At 51.5% G+C, this 18,413-nt stretch overlaps 2 protein-coding genes across 4 annotated transcripts; one reads left to right on the top strand and one right to left on the bottom strand.

Annotated features, from left to right (window-relative positions):
* The first annotated feature begins 3,038 nt into the window (after positions 1-3,038).
* On the top strand, positions 3,039-16,591 carry THEMIS2 (thymocyte selection associated family member 2). Of its 3 annotated transcripts, none has more exons than XM_032638377.1 (6): positions 3,039-3,196; positions 5,442-5,582; positions 9,535-9,945; positions 11,568-12,631; positions 15,021-15,177; positions 15,608-16,591. In XM_032638377.1, exons 1-6 carry the CDS (start codon positions 3,103-3,105, stop codon positions 15,658-15,660), a joined length of 1,920 nt encoding a protein of 639 aa, XP_032494268.1. In that variant the 5' UTR covers positions 3,039-3,102; the 3' UTR covers positions 15,661-16,591. The 3 variants fall into 3 exon arrangements, with proteins under 3 accessions (XP_032494268.1, XP_032494278.1, XP_032494287.1); XM_032638387.1 differs by lacking the exon at positions 3,039-3,196 and adding an exon at positions 3,441-3,562; XM_032638396.1 differs by lacking the exons at positions 3,039-3,196; positions 5,442-5,582 and adding an exon at positions 7,578-7,712.
* Positions 5,589-7,878, bottom strand: PDCD2 (programmed cell death 2; the record flags this gene model as incomplete). The annotated part of the gene is made up of 1 exon (XM_032639374.1): positions 5,589-7,878. A coding segment is annotated over one exon (1,002 nt), but the record flags the coding sequence as incomplete, so codon positions are not given.
* Positions 16,592-18,413: the final 1,822 nt, after the last annotated feature.

Consider the following 18,413-nt stretch of genomic DNA (forward strand, 5'->3'; position numbering starts at 1 on the left):
CAAGGGCCCCAGTCCCCAAAAGTTCCCCTGACCATCGGCTGCCCACAGCAGGTCCCGAGCCAGTCACCTTCAGACTCCAGAAACGCGACAGAGACTGTGGAGGAAACTCCAGCCCTTGGTCCTGGCAGGCACCCTCCTCTCAGCTCCTTCCCACGGCAGCTCCCTAGCCTCTCTGTGAGCCTGGGATTCCCTCTCCACACCCCACTCGGCTCTTGAGGGACCTGGGGAGGCCCAGACCAGTGTTTTGGGGGTGGAAAGGGCTCCGGTGACGGCCAGCATAGGCCTGGCTTCCAATTCCATTTCCTCCATTTGCATATTGCGTAAGAGCAAAGAAGAGTTTCCCACTCAGACTCTTATTTTCCTAAAATAGAAAGCAGGGTGCTGGGAGAAGGAAATAAGAGCTGAGATCTCTAAGAAATGACACAGGCACAGGAGGCCCTAGGGAAATAATAGTGATAACAGATATCGAGCGCTTGGCATGTGCCCAGATGCCTATGTTACACTATCATTTGCACCAACACCCCACTCTCACCAGTTCCCATTGTACAGAGGAGACTGAGATTCAGAGAGGTTAAGGAACTTGCCCAAGGTCACACAGCTAAGTGATGGAGCTAGAATTCAAGCTCAGCTCTATCTCCAAAGCCCACCTTTTTTTTTTTTTTTTTTTTTTTGTGGTACACGGGCCTCTCACTGTTGTTGTGGCCTCTCCTGTTGAGGAGCACAGGCTCCGGACGTGCAGGCTCAGCGGCCATGGCTCACGGGCCCAGCCGCTCCGTGGCATGTGGGATCTTCCCAGACCAGGGCACGAACCCGCGTCCCCTGCATCGGCAGGCGGACTCCCAACCACTGCTCCACTGGGGAAGCCCCCCACACTGTATATTTCTTACTGATGACTCATTTATTTTGCAGGTGGAAGTTTGTACTACAGGAACTTCTTCTTGAAGGTCAGGGCTGGACTTGATTTCAGCTGGGTCATGGGACAGGCAGTGGTGTCTGTAAACGTCTATGCAAGGAAAGAAAAAGACGGAAAGAAAAAGACAAAAAGTACAGGCAACACAGTGGCAAGGAGCACTCTCAGTGACCAGAGCATGGTTTCTAAACACCATTCTCCAATAAAAGGAACCAAGGCTTCTGGGAGAAATGCCTGATTGTAGGGTGAGGGCAGGGAAAAGACAAGATGACCCTGGAGCATCTGATAGCACCAGGCAGTAAGGAGGTGCTCAGAGAAGGGAACAATGGGGGTATGGCAAAGGGTCCCAGGAGCCAGACTGGGGGAACTCCCAAAGCTGGAACAATCTGAGAAACAAAATAAATAATGTAGTATTAGATTATAGTCAAAAGTATAAATTAAATATACATGAGTCCATACTGACATAAATAATTGAATAAATAAATGGGGGAGAAGAGACAAATCTTTCTTACAGAAGAATTCCAAATAATTTATTTGGATGCTGCCCCTTCCAGGAAGCGGGGCTGAGTTCCCCCCGAGTTCCTTCCAAAGAGCAGCTTTACTGTGGTGAAACCTGGAAACACCACCTTAACCAAGTGGTCAAGTTTAACATCACAGCGAGAAGTCACGTGGATATGTCACGTGCCCCCGGGAGGGTGTGATGAGAAGGACATCTTACCTTGGTAGTATCCTCCCCCTAAAATTCATAACCCCAGTCTAGTCATGAGGAAGACATCAGAAAACAACAGCAACAACAAATTGAGGGACATTCTGCAAAAATACCTGACCAGTACTCTTTAAGACGGTCAAGGTTATAAGAACAAGGTCAAGGAAAGGTTGAGAAAGTGTCACAGACAGGAGACATTATGACTAAATGCAACATGGAATCCTGGTTGGGATCCTGGGCCAGAAAAAGAACAGCAGTGAAAAAGCAGATAAAATCCAAATAAAGTCTGTAGTTCAGTTAACAGCAACGCAGCAACGTTGGTCTCTTAGTTTTGGTAAATGCACCCTGGTAATGTGAGATGCTACCAACAGGGGAATTGGAAACTAGCTGAGGGATATATGGGAAATCTCTACTATTTTTGCAACTTTACTGTAAATCAAAAATTAAAAACAAACAAACAAACCACACACACACCCAGGCAGAATAAAGAGTAGAAAGAAACACAGCAAAATGTTATATTTGGGAAAAGAATGTCCTCTTTTTATTTGTCAAATGTCTTTAATTAGGGTTTATTCTTTTCATTTTAAACTTTTGTTATTATTTCTGATTAGAAGTCTTCTGTTATTTTATAGCGACAAAAAGCGAAATAAAGCATTTTGTACAATATCTGTATTATCTCATTTAATCCTCACGATCAGTTTAGAAAAGATTCTTTCTTCCATTTTACAGATGAGGAAACTAGAACTCAACACCAAAGTGATTTGCCTAAAGTTATATAACAAGCCAGAGGAGGGGCTGGGACTTGAACCTCTGTCTGACTCCTGAGGCGCAGGGAGATGGAAAATCCTTGTCCCCTCTGGGGTCAGGGGAAGTGGCTGGTCTCTCTCCTAAGCTGATTTCTATTTAGCCCAAGGAAGAATTTTTAAGTAGAATTGCGTCCTGGAAAGGTAATAAGCGGCAGAGGACCATGGAGTGTCCCGGAGAGGGATTCGGGAGACCTGATGCTCTCTATCTTCCTCCTCAGACCCAAAGGGCAGGCTGTGTCCCTCCTGTGAGACTCAGAACTACACCATGAGGGCCGTGTTTCCTCGTTCGGAGAGGACAGGGGGGATAACGAGGGTGAGTGAGAGTCGGGGGGCTCTCCATCTTCATCCTCGTCTTCCCTCCACTATGGGGCACCTCACTGATGACTGGGCACGTAGGGACCAGCTCTTATTTACTCAGAGCCTCCCGGATGTCAGGTCCTGGTCTTGACCTTCTAAATCCTGCCGCCAATGTGAGAGGTGGGTACTGCAACCCCCTTGTAGAGACAAGGGAACTGAGGCCGGGAGAGAGAGGTGGCGCGTCCCAGAACGCGGCGTCGCATCCCCAACGCCCCTGGGCGGGGCGCTCCAGCCACCCCCGCCCCGCTGGGCCGGCCGGGCGGGGCTGCCGCGCTCCGCGGCGGGCGGGCAGTTCAGTGTGCGCTCAGCGAGCCGCGCGGACCATGGAGCCTGTGTCGCTGCAGGACTTCGTGTGCGCCCTGGACCCCGCCTCCCTCCCGCGTGTGCTGCGGGTCTGCTCGGGTGTCTACTTCCAGGGTGAGTGAAGGGCCGAGACCCCTCCGACCTCGGCCCCGCGGCGGACCGGTTCTCCCTGCCAGGGCGTTAGAAACCCGGGACACTGCGCCCTGGGTTCGAATCCCGTCGCTGCCGCTACCCAAGTTGTGTGATTTGGGGCCACACTCCAACTTCGTCGGGTCACGGCTTTTGTTTGCGTGGAATGCGGGATCACTGATTGCCCCGCAGGGTGGTGATGGGAAGTCCATGAGCTCAGATACTCAAGTGGGTGGAACCGAGCCAAGCTGGGGCGGAACGGCATTGCGCATTGCATGAGGTCGGACCGTGCAGGGTTGCGGCATTCAGGCGCTCACGACGCCGGGCTATTGCTTGATTCTCAAGAGCCAGGTCAGCCTTCCCCTCCGTACGCCCTCCCACTCCTCCCCTTGGACGTTTATCTACACGTCCTTCTTTCAGTACCCCCATCCCGCCTTTGCCCTCTGCTTGGCACTGGGCCGTACTTGATCCGATCAACTCTTCAGTTCTCAGCTAAAACGACTCCTCCTCCGGGAAGCCTTCCTGGCTCCTTGCACACCCGCACATCTGCCCACATGGCCGCAGCCCACCTGGTTCACAGGGATGGTACACAGCTGGGGCTTAGTAGTCATTGCCTGAAAGGGTGAGAGGGGAGGGATTGACAGGCAGTGAGGGGAGAGGCGGCGGCTCTGAGGGTGAGGGAGGACCTGTGGGCGACTGAGTGGGAAAGGTGGAGGGCGAGGAGAGAGGGAAGTGAGAGTCTGGGTGGGGTGCAGGAGGCTACTTCCTTAGAGAGCAGACTGCGTCTGAGCGCCCGGCTTCATCCTGTTGCCTCCATCCGCTCCCTTTCTCCGCCACAGCAGCTTCCAGAAAGTGTTCTGAGGCCCCAAGTGGGGTTCCTAGATCAAGGGCGAGACACATGGAGGGCCCCACAGGGGGCAGGACGGGCCACCACACCATGGGGTCTCGCCAGGCCCACTTGGGAATCTGAGGGATCTGGGTTCAAGTCCCGCTCTCCCTGGGGGCTTCCTGCAGGCATCTGTGCTCTGTTTGCCGTCCCCCTGATACCCCCGTCCCACCGTGTGTCACAATACTTGCGTTTCCTCATTATGTTCCCCTCCGGGGGTGGGGGGTGGGGGGCGGGAGTGGCGGAAGTGAGGGTAAGAGAAGAACCTGACAGGATGAGAGTGTGGGAGTGGGGTGAAGTGGAGGGGGGCAGATGGTGACACTGATGGGCAGATGGCTGTGGTCACCACGTGGTTAGGAGCCCCAGTTCGGAGGAAGATGATGTCCTGGGCGGAGTCCCAGTTCTGCCTCCTATTACCTGATAATCTCCGGCGGCCCGTTCACCCTTGCCAAGGCTCGGTTTCCGTATTTAGAAAAGAGAAACTGTCCTTCCCTCCAGGGGCAGTCATGAGTCTTAAGTGCTATGACACGTCTGCAGTGCTGAGCACAGCGCCAGGCATATAGTAAGTGCTCAGCACCAGGACTGCTCTTGTTACCAGCCCCGAGCGTCTGTAGACAGAAGTGTGTGTTTTATGAGCCTGTGTGTATTTTCCTGGGGATAACGGGTGGGATTTTCATCAGTTTCTCAGGGCTATTGTAAAGGACCCTGCCGGGGCTGCCCTGAGGGTGCAGTAGAGTCAGGTGGCCTGGAGGCTTGCCCACCTGCACTGTCTGTCCCTCATCAGCAGGATGGGTCGCTGTGTGAGAGATCTTTACTGAGCACCTTCCATGCTCTGGACCCTGCTATAGCCCTTTAAACCTTGTAAGTCAGGGCCCAGACCCGCCTACTGGGCCCACCCTGTCAACAGCCCGCCACCCGCTCCTGTGCTTCTCTTAACAGCAAGTCATCTGAAGAAGAAAGCGCCAGTATGGGTGTTTGGCTTTGTGTGATCTCGGGGCAGTCACCGAACCTCCCTGGGCCTGATTTTGTAGCTAATAAGGGAACTGGGATTTACTGGGTTGTTTATTCATTCATGACTTAAACACACACACTTCGAGGCTGGGCCTGTGCCGGCTGAGATGGATCAGTCCTGCCCTGTGAGCTGAGTTCAGGAGGCAAGGGGATGTGACCACAGAGGGGTACAGTCAGTGCTAAAAGAAGGCAGAGCGGCATCAGGGAAGAGCATTCCAGGCACCGGAACAACGTGTGCAAAGGTGTGACCGAGCAGTGCCTGGGGGGAACAGGGCACGGGCGGCGCAGCGCTTGGCCTTTGCTGAATGGGTGAAACTGACTCTGTCTCCGCAGGCTCCATCTACGAGATCTCCGGGAATGAATGCTGCCTCTCCACAGGAGACCTGATCAAGGTCACCCATGTTCGCCTCCAGAAGGTGGTCTGCGAGAACCTGGGGACGGGCCAGACCATGGAGCTCGCTCCCAACTTCCAGGGTAAGGCAGGCACTGCTCTCACATCCACCACTACCCAGCCCCGAGACCCGAATGTCCTCTGAGTGCCATGACGGTGTCCTGAGCTGGCGTGGCTGCGTCCTCTACGTGTCCATCTCTGATTACATCTGCCTCTTGGCTGGGCCTTTTTTTGTTTCATGTCTTTGTCCACGTGCCAGTTTTCATGTTCGCTCCCACATTCACTCACCAAACATTTATCGACACTTGCTGTGTGCCAGGCCTCGTGCTGGGGGCTGGGGTGTGGGGTTCAGGATGAAACAGATGCAGCCCTCTCCGGCAGGGAGTTTCCAGGATGGCAGCGAGGAGGACAACAGCACAGGTAGGCACCAGTTTGGAGAGGGCTCCAGGCAAGAGTGGCCTGCCTCTCCAGAGGTCTGTGCAGGCTTCCTGGAGGAGGTGGCACCTCAGCTGGAGGAAGGATCCCAGCTAGAGGGAGTAGCGTGAGCACACTGGTGCTCCAGAAACCCCCTGTAGTGCATTCATTGCAGGAGGTGTGTGGTGTGGTGGACCGTGGGCCTGGACACTGAAGCCAGCAGCCTGGATGGGAATCCCACCTCTGCCGGCTACTAGCTGTGGCCGTGGTTAGTTCCCATGACCTCCCTGCGGCTCAGCTTCCTCTTCTGTAATGGGACAGTCAGCCTTGATGTGACGATTAAATGAGTTGCCATGTATGATGCACTTAGAACAGGGCTGGGCTCAGAGCAGGCACCCTCTGTGGGCTTGTTCTCAGTATGGTTTCCTGTGATCGCTGAAGGGGACCAGTGAGGGCATGGGTTCCAGGTGAGGGGCAAGTGGTGGGGAGGTGAGCGGGAGCCAGACCGCAGGGGGGCGGGGGGAGCTTGTGTGGGGCACGGACACATTTCGTTCTTTTTTTTTTTGACTTAATTAGGCACATAACCCATTTTTATTATAGAAAGAAATATACATATAAGTAAAAAGATCATGTCGCTTAGTCCCACTGTTCAGTTAACCAGTTCACATCTAGTGCATATCATTCCAGATATTTTTGGTGTACATACACGTGTATAAATATTTTTACAAAAATAGCATACTATGAATACCATCTACAATGGTACCTTGGCATCTTTATCTTACTTGATGTGCATATAAGTCTGTATCATTAAGACTGTGTAGCCTCCTGCTGGACAGATACACAACACCTAAAACAACATCTTTGTGTATCTCTGGTATAATTATTTCCTTAGGATAAAGTCCTAGAAATGGAATTGGAAGGTCTAAGAGATGATGAATATTTTGAGGCTTCACACCGTTGTCTTTAGGCGGTATCTGTTATATCTTGCTTCCAAACAAATTCCTCCGTGTAGCCAGTGCCCAGGCCACAGCTTTCAGCACAGGTGAAGACGGCCAGGACGCCCCAGTCGACACTCCTGCCCAGTCTCTCGGCCTTCAGGTAGTTGAGCAGACGAGGCATGACGTGGAATCCAAATATTCTCTTGGCACCACAGGGGCAATCTGGAATATCCTTTTCTCGAGGGATATTTTCACCGGAGATCCAGATGGGGGCAATCCCTCTGCCGTATCTGAGAATCTGTTCTGGTTCAAGGGATATTTTGGTTTTAAACTTCTGGAAAATTCTATCTTCCCTAGATTCATGTTTTGCCATGGAATCCAATTCTTCCTCGGGTGCTTCACCCATGCTACCTATAATCTCTGATTCATCATCCTTTTTCACAACTTCAGGCATGATCTCATCTTCTGTTTCTATTACAATTTCAAATTCTGGAAAAAGGAAGCTGTGGTCTGGAACTGTACTGTCCAAATCACCTTCTTGTGTACAAGCCTGCTTATGTCCCAATCTCCAGTCCAGAGTCTGATGCTCCTTGCTGCAGTAATGTGCCTTGTGACATCGGGAGCATGTTTTGGGGCCTAAACAGCCACAAACTCTGCAGAGATGAGCACCGGACTCGAGCTGGAGGCACACGGAGTCCCCTGTCTCCGGCGGAGGATCCTCAGAAGGTGGCTCATAGGCGTAGAAGTCATTTCCCCTAGGCAACTGATTTCTAAAAACGCGTAGGCCGGCGCAGCACGGTGGCGTTCGGCAGCAGAAAAGGAAGAGACCGCGGTGGAAGGCAAAGGCGCGGCCCGGAAGCGGTGCGTACAGCTGCAGCAGGAAGGCCAGTGGGCGGCCGCACAGCGCGCAGGCCAGCCCCGCGGGCCCCGGCAGCCCGGCTACGCCGAGCCACGCCGGCCAGCCGCCCACCTTGCTGGGGAACTGCTCGCTGCGCAGCCGCCACGCCGGCGCCGCCTCCACCTTTTTTTTTTAAAGGCTTTGTAAATTTAATTTTATTTTTTTATAAATTCATTTATCTATTTAATTTTTGGCTGTGTCGGGTCTTCGTTGCTGCGCATGGGCTTTTCTCTAGTTGTGGTGAGCAGGGGCTACTCTTGGTTGCAGTGCACGCGCTTCTCACTGCAGTGGCTTCTCTTGCTGTGGAGCACGGGCTCTAGGCGCATGGGTTTCAGTAGTTGCAGCACACAGGCTCAGTAGTTGTGGCTTGTCGGCTCTAGAGCGCAGGCTCAGTAGTTGTGGCGCACGGACTTAGGTGCTCCGTGGCATGTGGGATCTTCCCAGACCAGGAATCGAACCTGTGTCTCCTGCACTGACAGGCAGATTCTTAAGCACTGAACCACCAGGGAAGTCCCCACATTTCAGTCTTTATTTTGAAGGTATTAAGTAGCCAAAGCGCTTTTAAATAGGGAAGTGATGTGTTTTGTTTTGTATTTTGAGGGTTTTAAAAAATTTTGAAATAATTTCAAATTTACAGAAGACTTGCTAGAACTCCTGTATACTGTTTATCCAGATTCACCAGTTAAGCATGTTGTTACATTTGCTTTCCCTCTCTCTGTATATTATATATACATATACACACACATATATACATATGAACATATATTACTATATATGTGTGTGTATATATATCTTTTTTCTGAACCATCTGAGAGTTATAGACATGATGCCCCATTACATCTGAATATTACTCCCAGTATTTAGCATAACTCCTATAAAACAAGGACATTCACTCACAAAACTGTAGTTCAGTGATTAAATTCAGGAAATTTAATATTGATACAATACTACTGTCTAACCCACAGTCTGTATTCAGATTTCACCAGCCGCCCTACTAATGTCCTTGATAGCCCGGTGTTTGCCTTGATCCAGAATCTAGTCCCAGATTGCACATGACATTCAGTTGGCCTCCTTTAGTCTCCTTCAGGCTGGAATAGTTCCTCAGCCTTCCTTTGTCTTGCTATCAACATTTTTGAAGAGTCTAGATCAGTATGTTTGCAGAATGTCCCTCAGACCGACTTTGTGTGGTGCTTCCTTGAATAGATTTGTGTTGAGGGTTTTGGGCAGGAAGACCCTGGAAGTGATATTATGTCCAGACATGGGGTATTTTAGGCCAGTCTGGTGGCAGAAGAATGGACAGGGCAGGGGGAGGGGTAGAGGGGTGGTCAGAGGTCATTTGGCCGGTAGCTCCTGGGTTTCTAGTTTGGGAGGGACTGTGGCACTCACCCACCCAGAATGGGGTGGTAGGTGCTGGTGTGTGGGAATGGAGCAGTGGTGAGGTACCTGGAGACAAAGATGGCAAAGTGAGAGGCAGGTGGGGTCGGCAGGTAGGAAAATGTGGCAGTGTGTCTGTTCTGTTCTGTCTCTGGTGACAATCCCTCTGTGTCCGTGCCTGTGTCAGAAGGAACTTTCCCCCCCCTGCCCTCACTGTCCATTTGCAATGGTCACTTGCTGCCTGCCATCCCTCAGCCCTGCAGCCTGGATATCCAAATGCTGGCCCACCCTTGGCCCCTGTCCTCGGGGGATTCTGGCTGGTTCTCTGCAGCCAGACCTGGGCATGCGATATGAGGCCCTGGGCTCGGCCAAGGTCTGCCCCACCCTGACACCCCCTGCTGTGCCCCACAGGCAACTTCAGCCCCCTCACTGGCCCCCAGAGCTATGGAACCCTGGAGGAGCTGGTCTCTGCTACAACCCAGAGCTCCAAGCAGCTGCCCATCTGCTTCATGTCGACCCACAGAATCACCACCAAGGCCAGGGTGGTGCCTCAGGAGCAGCCCCTCAAGCTTGAGGCTGTGGAAATGCACCTCGGGACCTGCTGTGCCCGCTGTGTGCTGGGCACCGGGGCCCAGCAGGTGATTCTGCACCTGCCCCTGTCCCAGAAGGGGCCCTTCTGGGAACTGGAGCCTGGGCCCCCTCGGACTCTGCTCCAGGTGCTGCAGGACCCGGCCCTGAAGGACACCATCCTCACCTGCCCCGTCCTCCCCTGGCACTCCCTGACCCTGATGCCCCAGTATGAGGTCGAAGCCATCATGCACTGTGAGTTCCCCGGGCAGGTGGGTGGGCCCGGGGGCGGGAGGGACAGAGGGGGCCCTGGGGAGCTGCTCTGATGGGGAGATGCCCCCTATCCCCGTGGATAGTCCAGGGATTCCAGGTGGTTTACCTGGTATATACAACGTAACAGAATAAAGAATCCCCAATAGTGGAAGTTAGGTGCAAGAGGAGATAGGAAAACGGGTAACTTGAGTGAGGTCCCACGTACTTTATAAAGTTTGGCAAAAGTTGGGCTGTGAGGTTGCCCGCAGCTAGGACAAAGAAACATAGTGTTAGAAAGTGCAGCGTTGACCATTTGCTCAGGAGAAATATATTTTCCTGTTGCTGGGGAGAGCAAGATTGTTCGTGAAGGGGCTCCTGTCTGGGAGGGTACTGTCTGGCTGAATCCCCCAGCTGTTTCATAGGTTACTTCTTAGGACAGGCTGGTGGCTGCACACAGAGGGTTGGTGAAACGGAGGCAGAAGCTGGCCAGGTCTGGCCGGTCGGAGGCCAAGCTGGAGCAGAGGTAGAAGAATGGGTGTATGTGTAGAGGTCCCCAGGGCACCCCCATTCTTCACCCTCCGCTCAGCCTTGGCCTCTTGACTGGCCAGGTTCTGCCTCTGCCTCACCAACCCTGCTCTGGATGCTGCCAGCAGCCTGACTGAGTCCTGTCCTAAGAAACAACCTAGGCTTTGTTTACTAGTTTTTGTAAAAATAACAAGTTGACTGCCTTGGAGAATGAGGCAGCTCAGGTAATTTATAAAGCATTCTGAATTAAAAAACAACAGTGTAATGAACCCAGATGTGCCCATCTCCCAGCTTCAGCCGATTATCAGCTCATCTGGCACAGAGCAAAGATCCCAACCATGTGACCTGAGGGAAGTCACCACCACTCCTCGGAGCCTCAGTGTTCTCTTCTGCAAAACAGGGAGAGCATTCCGTGTGGCGCGGCTCAAACAACATAGTGGGTGGGCCAGTTTTCCTCAGACTCTTGCAGAGTTTATGCACCAGGCGCTATCAATGCCAGGACAGGAGGAGGCTGTCCAAAGTCATGTAGTCAGTGTTTTTCTTGATTTGGTTCTATCTATTTAAATCCAGAAAGGATTTGGAAAGACAGCTTATAAAATTACATTCAAAATTCAATTAAAATTTTAAAAGTGAACTGATTGGATATTCAGTGATATTAAGGAATTATCAAATTATTATTATTTCAATGTGATCATAGCCTAGTGGTTATTATTTTTGAAATTTTAATTACCCCTTCTTCTAGCAATACACGTTGAAATAGTCACAGATGGCAAGATGTGATTATTCTGACTCCAAATAATCCAGTGGAAGGGGAATGGATAGATAGGGGTATAAAGGAAAGAAAATGGGCCATGGGTTAAATGTTGAAGCTGGGTGACAGGTACATTGGGGTTCACTATACTATTCTACTTTTATAAATATTTTTAAAACTTTTTATAGTAACTTTTTAAAAAGAGGTTGAAGGAAAGAGTGGGCAAGGAATCTGGTACAACAGGAAAACGCTGGTAGGAAAGAAAAGATGAAGACAGGAAAGAGGTTAGCAGGCTCAGACCTCTGAGGGGTGGAGGGTGCGCACCTGAGCTGACCTCTCCCCTCCACAGTGCGCAGGACCATCGTCAAGATCCCCTCCACGCTGGAGGTTGACGTGGAGGATATCACCGCCTTCTCTCAGCACATCCACTTCATACAACCGCTGCTGCTGAGCGAGGCCCTGGCCCGGGGAGGCCCCTTCCCCCTGCCCACAGAGATCCTGGAAGTTCCGGAGGGGCCCCCCATCTTCCTCAGCCCGTGGCTGAGCTCCTTACGGAAGGGCCAGAGGCTCTGCATCTATGGCGTGGCCTCGCCACCCTGGCGGTTCCTGGCCTCAACCAAGGGCCGGAAAGTGCCCAGACACTTCATGATCTCTGGGGCCTACCAGGGCAAGCTGCGGCGGCGGCCGAGAGAGTTCCCCACGGCCTACGACCTCCTGGGTGCTCTCCAGCCAGGCCAGCCACTCCGGGTAGTGGCCACAAAGGACTGTGAAGGAGACGGGTTGGAGAACCCCGGGTTCATGTCCCTGGCCATGGGAGACAGGCTGGAGGTGTTGGGGTCTGGCCAGGCCCTTGGGGTTCAAGAGAGGGACATGAATGTCCTGGTGTGTCAGCGGCTGAGTGACCAGCCTGGGGAGGAAGAGTATGAAGAGGCAGAGGACCAAGAACAGATTCTGCTGCCCCTCCACTTCTCTGGCGGCTTCGTGGAAGAGCTGGGTGATGGCCGGCGCTACAGCCTGCAGGATCTGATTGCCCAGTTCCCACTGCCCTGTGAGGTCAAGGTGGTGGCCAAGGATGCCAGCCACCCTGATGACCCTCTGCCCTCCTTCCTGGGCCTGCGGCTGGAGGAGAAGATCATGGAACCCTTCTTGGTGGTCAGCCTGGACTCCAACCCTGAGATGTGCTTCGAGGTCCCTCCCCGGTGGCTGGACCTGACTGTCATGGAAGCCGAGGGGCAGCCAAGCCAGCCGGCTGGGCCCCTCCCCGTAGTCCCAGTGGAGGAGCTGACAGAGGCCTTCTATTATCACCTTCGGAAGTCACCGGCCTTTGAGGGTCAAGCTCCCCCGCCCAGGCCTCCGAAAAGTAAGGGCCTCAGTGGGCAGAAGAAGCAGGTCAGCAAGGCGAAAGGCGTCAAGGTACCAACAGAACCCAAGTGGGCAGGGAGGGGCCACCTGTAGGGATCATTAGGGTCCTGCCGTTTCTTCTTTGTCTGTCTGGCATCACGCCTCTTACAGCTGTACAGGACATGCAGTTTGTTTATTTATTTTTGAATTTTATTTTTTTATACAGCAGGTTCTTATTAGTTACCTATTTTATACACATTAGTGTATATATGTCAACCCCGATCTCCCAGTTCATCCCACCGCCGCCACTACCCACCCACCCCCACTTTCCCTCATTGGGGTCCATATGCTTGTTCTCTACATCTGTCTCTATTTCCAGAATGTGCAGTTTATAAACGTGCACGCTTTGTACCTATTATTCGATCCTGACCATCCTGACATTGGTGTGATCATTCATATTTTACAGTCGAGAAAATGAGGTCTCAGCGACTGTGAGACTCACTCAAAGTCACACAGTTTGTAAATGGGGGGGGGCCTGAACTGGAGCGGAAGCATTGTGACTCCAAGTTCACGGTGCTTTACCTCTCTCTGCTACCCCTGCTGTCACTCCCGAGCTCAAGCTACAGCATTTTTCACCTAAACTCTTCCAGCAGCCTCTTCAACCCCTCCCCACGGCTGTCAGAATGGCCTCCCACATCCTTCCCTGGTCACTATGGGGCCTCAGCCCCACCTTCTGAAACCTTCCATGGCTCCCCATTGCTGGGGGTAATGCGAACCCCTTAACATGGTATCCAGGGTCCTTCATAGCTGACTTCAGTCTCACCTTCCCAGGCCCACCTTCCACCACTGCTCAGCAGCTCCAACCACAGAGGAACTCCTGTTGCTCTCGGTATGCCGGGATTCCTGCCTCAGCACTTCACACACACCAGTCCTTCTGCCAGGAACATTCTCCCTCCTTTCAGGCTCACGGGCAAGGCTCAGCTCCCATTTCCTCCGAGGTGGTGACAGTTCTCCCTCTTCTGTAGTCACACTGCACGCTGTACACAGCTTGGAGGTGGGAGGCCATGTAGTTTTAATTAGTTGTGCTTGGTCTCTGGCTAGAACAAGAGTCCTGTGGGGCAGGGACCTCCCACTCCAAGGCAGGCAGAGAAAGTGCCAGTGAGTCCGAACTGAACCAAACTGAATCACGACAAGCGGGCAAAGAACCTCAGAGTCAGAAACACGAAGTTCACGTCCCTGTTTCCTCACTCTGTGGGCTGTACCTCCTCTCTGGGCATGTTTCCTCACCAGTGAGCCTGGGATAACATCACTAACTCTCAGTGCTGTTTTGTTAGCCTCTACTCGCGGGGCGCTTACCCTGGGGTGGCCCCTTATGCATACGTACTGCCCCACCCAGCTCTCACGGCGTCCCTCCGAGGTGGGCACTGATAGCCATGCTCTGCTGAGAATGGGGGGCGTGGTGGGGTGGGAGGAGTGATCTACATAAAAAGCACTTTGTAAACTGTAACAAGCATACTGTTTTGGGATGTGCAGACTTGGATTTCGTACTGTGTGGGGAGGCAGTGGGATGGCAGTGGAAGTTAAAAAGATGAACCCTGAGTGATCTCAGCCCCAGAAGGGCTCGTATCTGTGGGGCAGTGGGTAGGGTAGTCGTTTTCTGACAGAACCAAAAATAGACTGGGACATCTGAAACACAGGCCTTGTGACAGTGCTGGAAAGAATGTGGTACAAAGAGTTGAGACCTCCGTCCCAGCCTTGGTTCCTAACGGCTCCTCTGGGATGGCTCCTGCTTGTTGCCCTAGAACCAGCAATTTCCCTCCCTGGGAATCAGTATTCTCCGCTGCTCATCAGGGAGCCGTACTGTTTGCTTTTGAAAACATGACGTGGTGGGAAGAGGAGCGGCTTTACAGGTCACAGACATGGCTCTGCGTCTGAAGCCTGGCCCGGCCAGGGATCCCGTGTGAGGCTTGACATGGCACACTCTTTCTGAGCCTGGTTCCTCACGTGTAAACTGGGAACTCAAACAGCTCCTCAGAGAGTCACTTGAGGGTGAATGAACAGATATGCATACAGCTTCTGGCACATGGTAGGATTTCAATAAAAGTCCTCTTCCTTCTGGGACCCCTCTCAGCTCTGTACTCTGTTTGTCCTGAGGCTTTGTGACTACTTTTTTTCTCCTTTAGCAAAAGATTTGGAGGACAATGACCAAATCCCTGTGTAAAAACGCAGAGACACCCTGTCTCTAGCCCCCAACCCTATCATGTCTCACCCTGGCCCCTTTCTCCCCTGCCAAAGAACAGTTCAAGTGCTTGTAGCAAAAACACCTGGCGTCCTGAGAAGCCATACACTGAAAAGTTCAGAGAGGAGCAGAGGAAGTGAGATTTGAAGGAAATTGCATTTCAGGTACTCTCTTACCCCATTTCTTGGGACCCTGCTAACTTCTGCTTTTTTTCCCACTTAGTCTTCTGAAGCCTTCGAATTGCAGGAACCATCTCTGATGCCTAAACCCAAGAGGAAGACCTTGCAAAAGGTCATCAAGGACAGCTGCAATTTATACAGTCAGATTCCTGGTCACAAGAAAGGTCTCAGGCCCACTAAGCCCATCACTCGGGATACAAGTGAGTCTGTCAGCCCCTGTTCACCCCTGTCTTTCCTTCTCCCCTCCCCCATGCCATTCTGCTGCTGCTTTTGCCTCTGATGGTGCTGGCCATACCCTCAGCAGGGCTCTGCTCTTAGCGACCCTTCCACAGTCCCAGTTGGATGGACAGGCCTGTATGAGATGGGTGTAGGCTGAAGGGTCCCTACTGTCCTTCTCCCAGTGGCTCCAGGGCCCTGGCAAGGAAAATGAGTTCATCCCCCAACTACCCTCCCCAAGGCACACAGGAGAATGTTTGCAAAGTGTTCAGACACAACAAACTGTGGTTTCTGGGCTAGCGAGGACCTTAGAGCATCCAGACCAAGCCCTCCCCTGTTCAAGGGACGAAAGTACCCTAAAGAGGGGAAGGAACCTAAGGCCAAAGGTCCTCACTGACTTGGATTCTTTTGCAGATGATGAACACGATTACGAAGAAATACTTGAGCGGTTTCCGAAAACCCTCTAGGTGCTGGAGAAACCTTACTTCCTAACTGCTGCTTCTCAGGGAACCGAAGATATCAGCCAACTATTACAAGCCTTTAGAGGACCCTGGACGAGGTCTCTCAGAAATCAGACTGTGGACAAGGAGTGGCCGGATGGGGACTGACTGGAAATAGGATAGACCCTGCACCAGCTTCCCTCTGGCTCCTCTGGGCCCAGCACCTTGCATTTGGCTCCTTCAGGTTCAGAGATTTGGTATCAAGTAGCCAGCTGGGTTCTACTCAATCCTGCACCCCAACACCAGTTGTCCCACTTGTTAGTGCAGAAAGGAATCCAAGACACTGCCCACCTCAGTGACAGCAGCACAGTGCCTCCTGCCTCTTGGTAAAGGGGACTCAATCCTGATGACACACTGCACTGAGAGCCTTCTGTAATGCTGGCCGCCCCTGCTCCACTCTCTCCTCTCTCTCGCCGTCCCCCACCCAGGCTCCGAGCCCCTGAGGGACCAGGACTGTCTTCCTCATCTCTGCAGCACCCAGCACATGACCGTTGTAGGTGACTATCCAAGATTATTTCACTTTAAAAGCACAGAATAAAAATGACATCTGAGCTTCGGGAAAAATGATTAAGAGATTATCACTTATTAAGTTCTGTCTGTGTACCAGACCCTTTACAAACCCTATCTAAATCAACTCTCTGAGGTAGACAAGGCATGGTTTTAAAGATCAGGAAACAAACTAGTCTAGTGTGCTTCAACGGGCAGGCTAGTCATGGGCCTGGGTCAGGATCCTTGCTCACCACCTACAAGTGATTTTAACCTCTCTAAGCTTCAGTTTCTTCACATGCAAAGTGAAACTAAGTTATCTACCTCAAAAGATTGTTTTAAGGATCGACTGAGATAATATCTGTAGAGCATTTATCACAGTGCCTGGCTCATAATAAATATTCAGTAAACATGTTAGTATCATTACTGTTGACCAAGATCTGAGAGCTGTACCTGTCTCTAAAACCAACACCCCTTTCACATGCTTACACTGTCTCCTAGTCATGGAATTCATCCCAGTGTTTATACTGTGTTCCTGGGCTGTGGAGACAGAGCCAGTATAACGAGATAAGAGAAGAAACACAAGCCTGTGCCTATGCAGAGAATAACTCAGTTTCCAGGGTCAGTTAAGGCCTGTTCAGTAAGGTAAGACCACAGGCCTCACTTCCTAGAAGTAGTGGGACTTTGGTTTCTTGGGCTAATGCAGTCACGGAATTAAGCACCATGGTCAGCGGAGGACAGGAGAGAGACAAAAAGATGGAAGGAGTGTCCAGTGGAGGCGGGAGCCGAAAGAGGGTCAAATTCCCACTCCTGGATTCGAGGCACTACACCTGAGTGTGTCCTTCCTTTGCCTCCTAACATCCCTCTGGCTCTCTGGACCCATGTACTTCCCAGGCCACCACACTCCAGCAGGGCATTCTCCAGGTGACCACTGAGCGGTGACTACGTGCTGCTGGGCCAGTCCCCAGTATCTAGCACCCATGCTCATCTCCACACCAGTTCCCACGCCCTCCTCCACAGACGCAATCACTACCACACAGGAGGACCCTGAGGAAGAGAGTACTCTGGGAAAAGCAATAAGCAAGAGACAGAAAGTTCCTCCTTGGCACCGAACCCCTAGGGATCAGGACCCCATGCAAATGTCCACAGTTTCACGTTCACGTTTGCAGTTAATCTTGGCGCCAAATTGAGCAAGATCACAAAAGGGGGGCAGAGGAGAGGGGCCACCAGTTCCCACAAAAGGGGGTTTCTTTTTTTTTTTTTTTTTTTTTTTTTTATTTTCACGTGCTGGACCTCAGTTCCAATGAGGAGACGGTAGGGACAAAAGGGGGTTTCTGAGTGGCCAAATGCTGCCATGAGGAGAAAGCCACCAATTTCATAGCAGGGAAAGCTGGGCTTAAAAGGAAAACATGTTTGAAAACCACAACTGTGACTGTCTTACTAGAGCAGTAAGGGTACGAAGGGAATGGACCAAAGGCAGATACCACCCTCAGGGTGCTTTTGTCTTCTTTACCTCTGGAATAAACCGCTGGGTGGTGGGGAGGGAATTATAATGGGGCTAGAGATTCCCCCAAGCAGTGGTCTCCAAAGTGAGGACACAAGATGATTGACTGGGAAACAGAGAAGAATTACAGTTGACCCCCAACACGGTCAAAAAATCCACATACAACTTTACAGTTGACCCTCCGCACCTGCAGATGCAACCAAATGCAGATCGTGTAGTATGTGTTTATTGGAAAAAATCTGCGTATGAGTGGACCTGCACAGCTCAAACCGTGACGTTCAAGCGTCAACTGTATTGGTACATCCTTTCATATTTATTTTTAATATCCTTTTTCATTTCTAATTTTGAGTGTTTTGTAATATATATAACAAACTAATATAGTAACTGATATAGTAAATAACTGCTAGGTAAATGAATATAACCTGGGGATGCATGCTCAAAAATTTATCGAGTTTTGAATTTCCCTCAACAACATTTTAAAAAACAAATCTATTAATTCACATAGGACACTAATTCTTACTGGCTTTTCTCTAGTTAAATCCAATAAAGTACCACTATTTCCCAAGGAGCCTCATCTCCCACTGTACACCTAAAGAGATCTTCCTGAGACTAGGCTAGACTCATGGCTTGGCTGTGACACTGGGGATTTCTGAGAACTTGGGTCATAGTGCTGTTCCTGCTGTCTCAACAATGTACCAAGAGAACACTGTATACCTGACATCCCAGGTGA

This window comes from Phocoena sinus, chromosome 1 (genome assembly GCF_008692025.1).
Source record: "Phocoena sinus isolate mPhoSin1 chromosome 1, mPhoSin1.pri, whole genome shotgun sequence".
In the NCBI taxonomy this organism is placed as follows: domain Eukaryota; kingdom Metazoa; phylum Chordata; class Mammalia; order Artiodactyla; family Phocoenidae; genus Phocoena; species Phocoena sinus.

Coding starts and splice junctions, on each gene's coding strand:
- THEMIS2 (XM_032638377.1), top strand. CDS start 3,103: ATGGAGCCTGTGTCGCTGCAGGACTTCGTGTGCGCCCTGGACCCCGCC. Junction 3,197..5,441: donor CTCGGGTGTCTACTTCCAGG/GTGAGTGAAGGG, acceptor CTGTCTCCGCAG/GCTCCATCTACGAGATCTCC. Junction 5,583..9,534: donor GCTCGCTCCCAACTTCCAGG/GTAAGGCAGGCA, acceptor TGTGCCCCACAG/GCAACTTCAGCCCCCTCACT.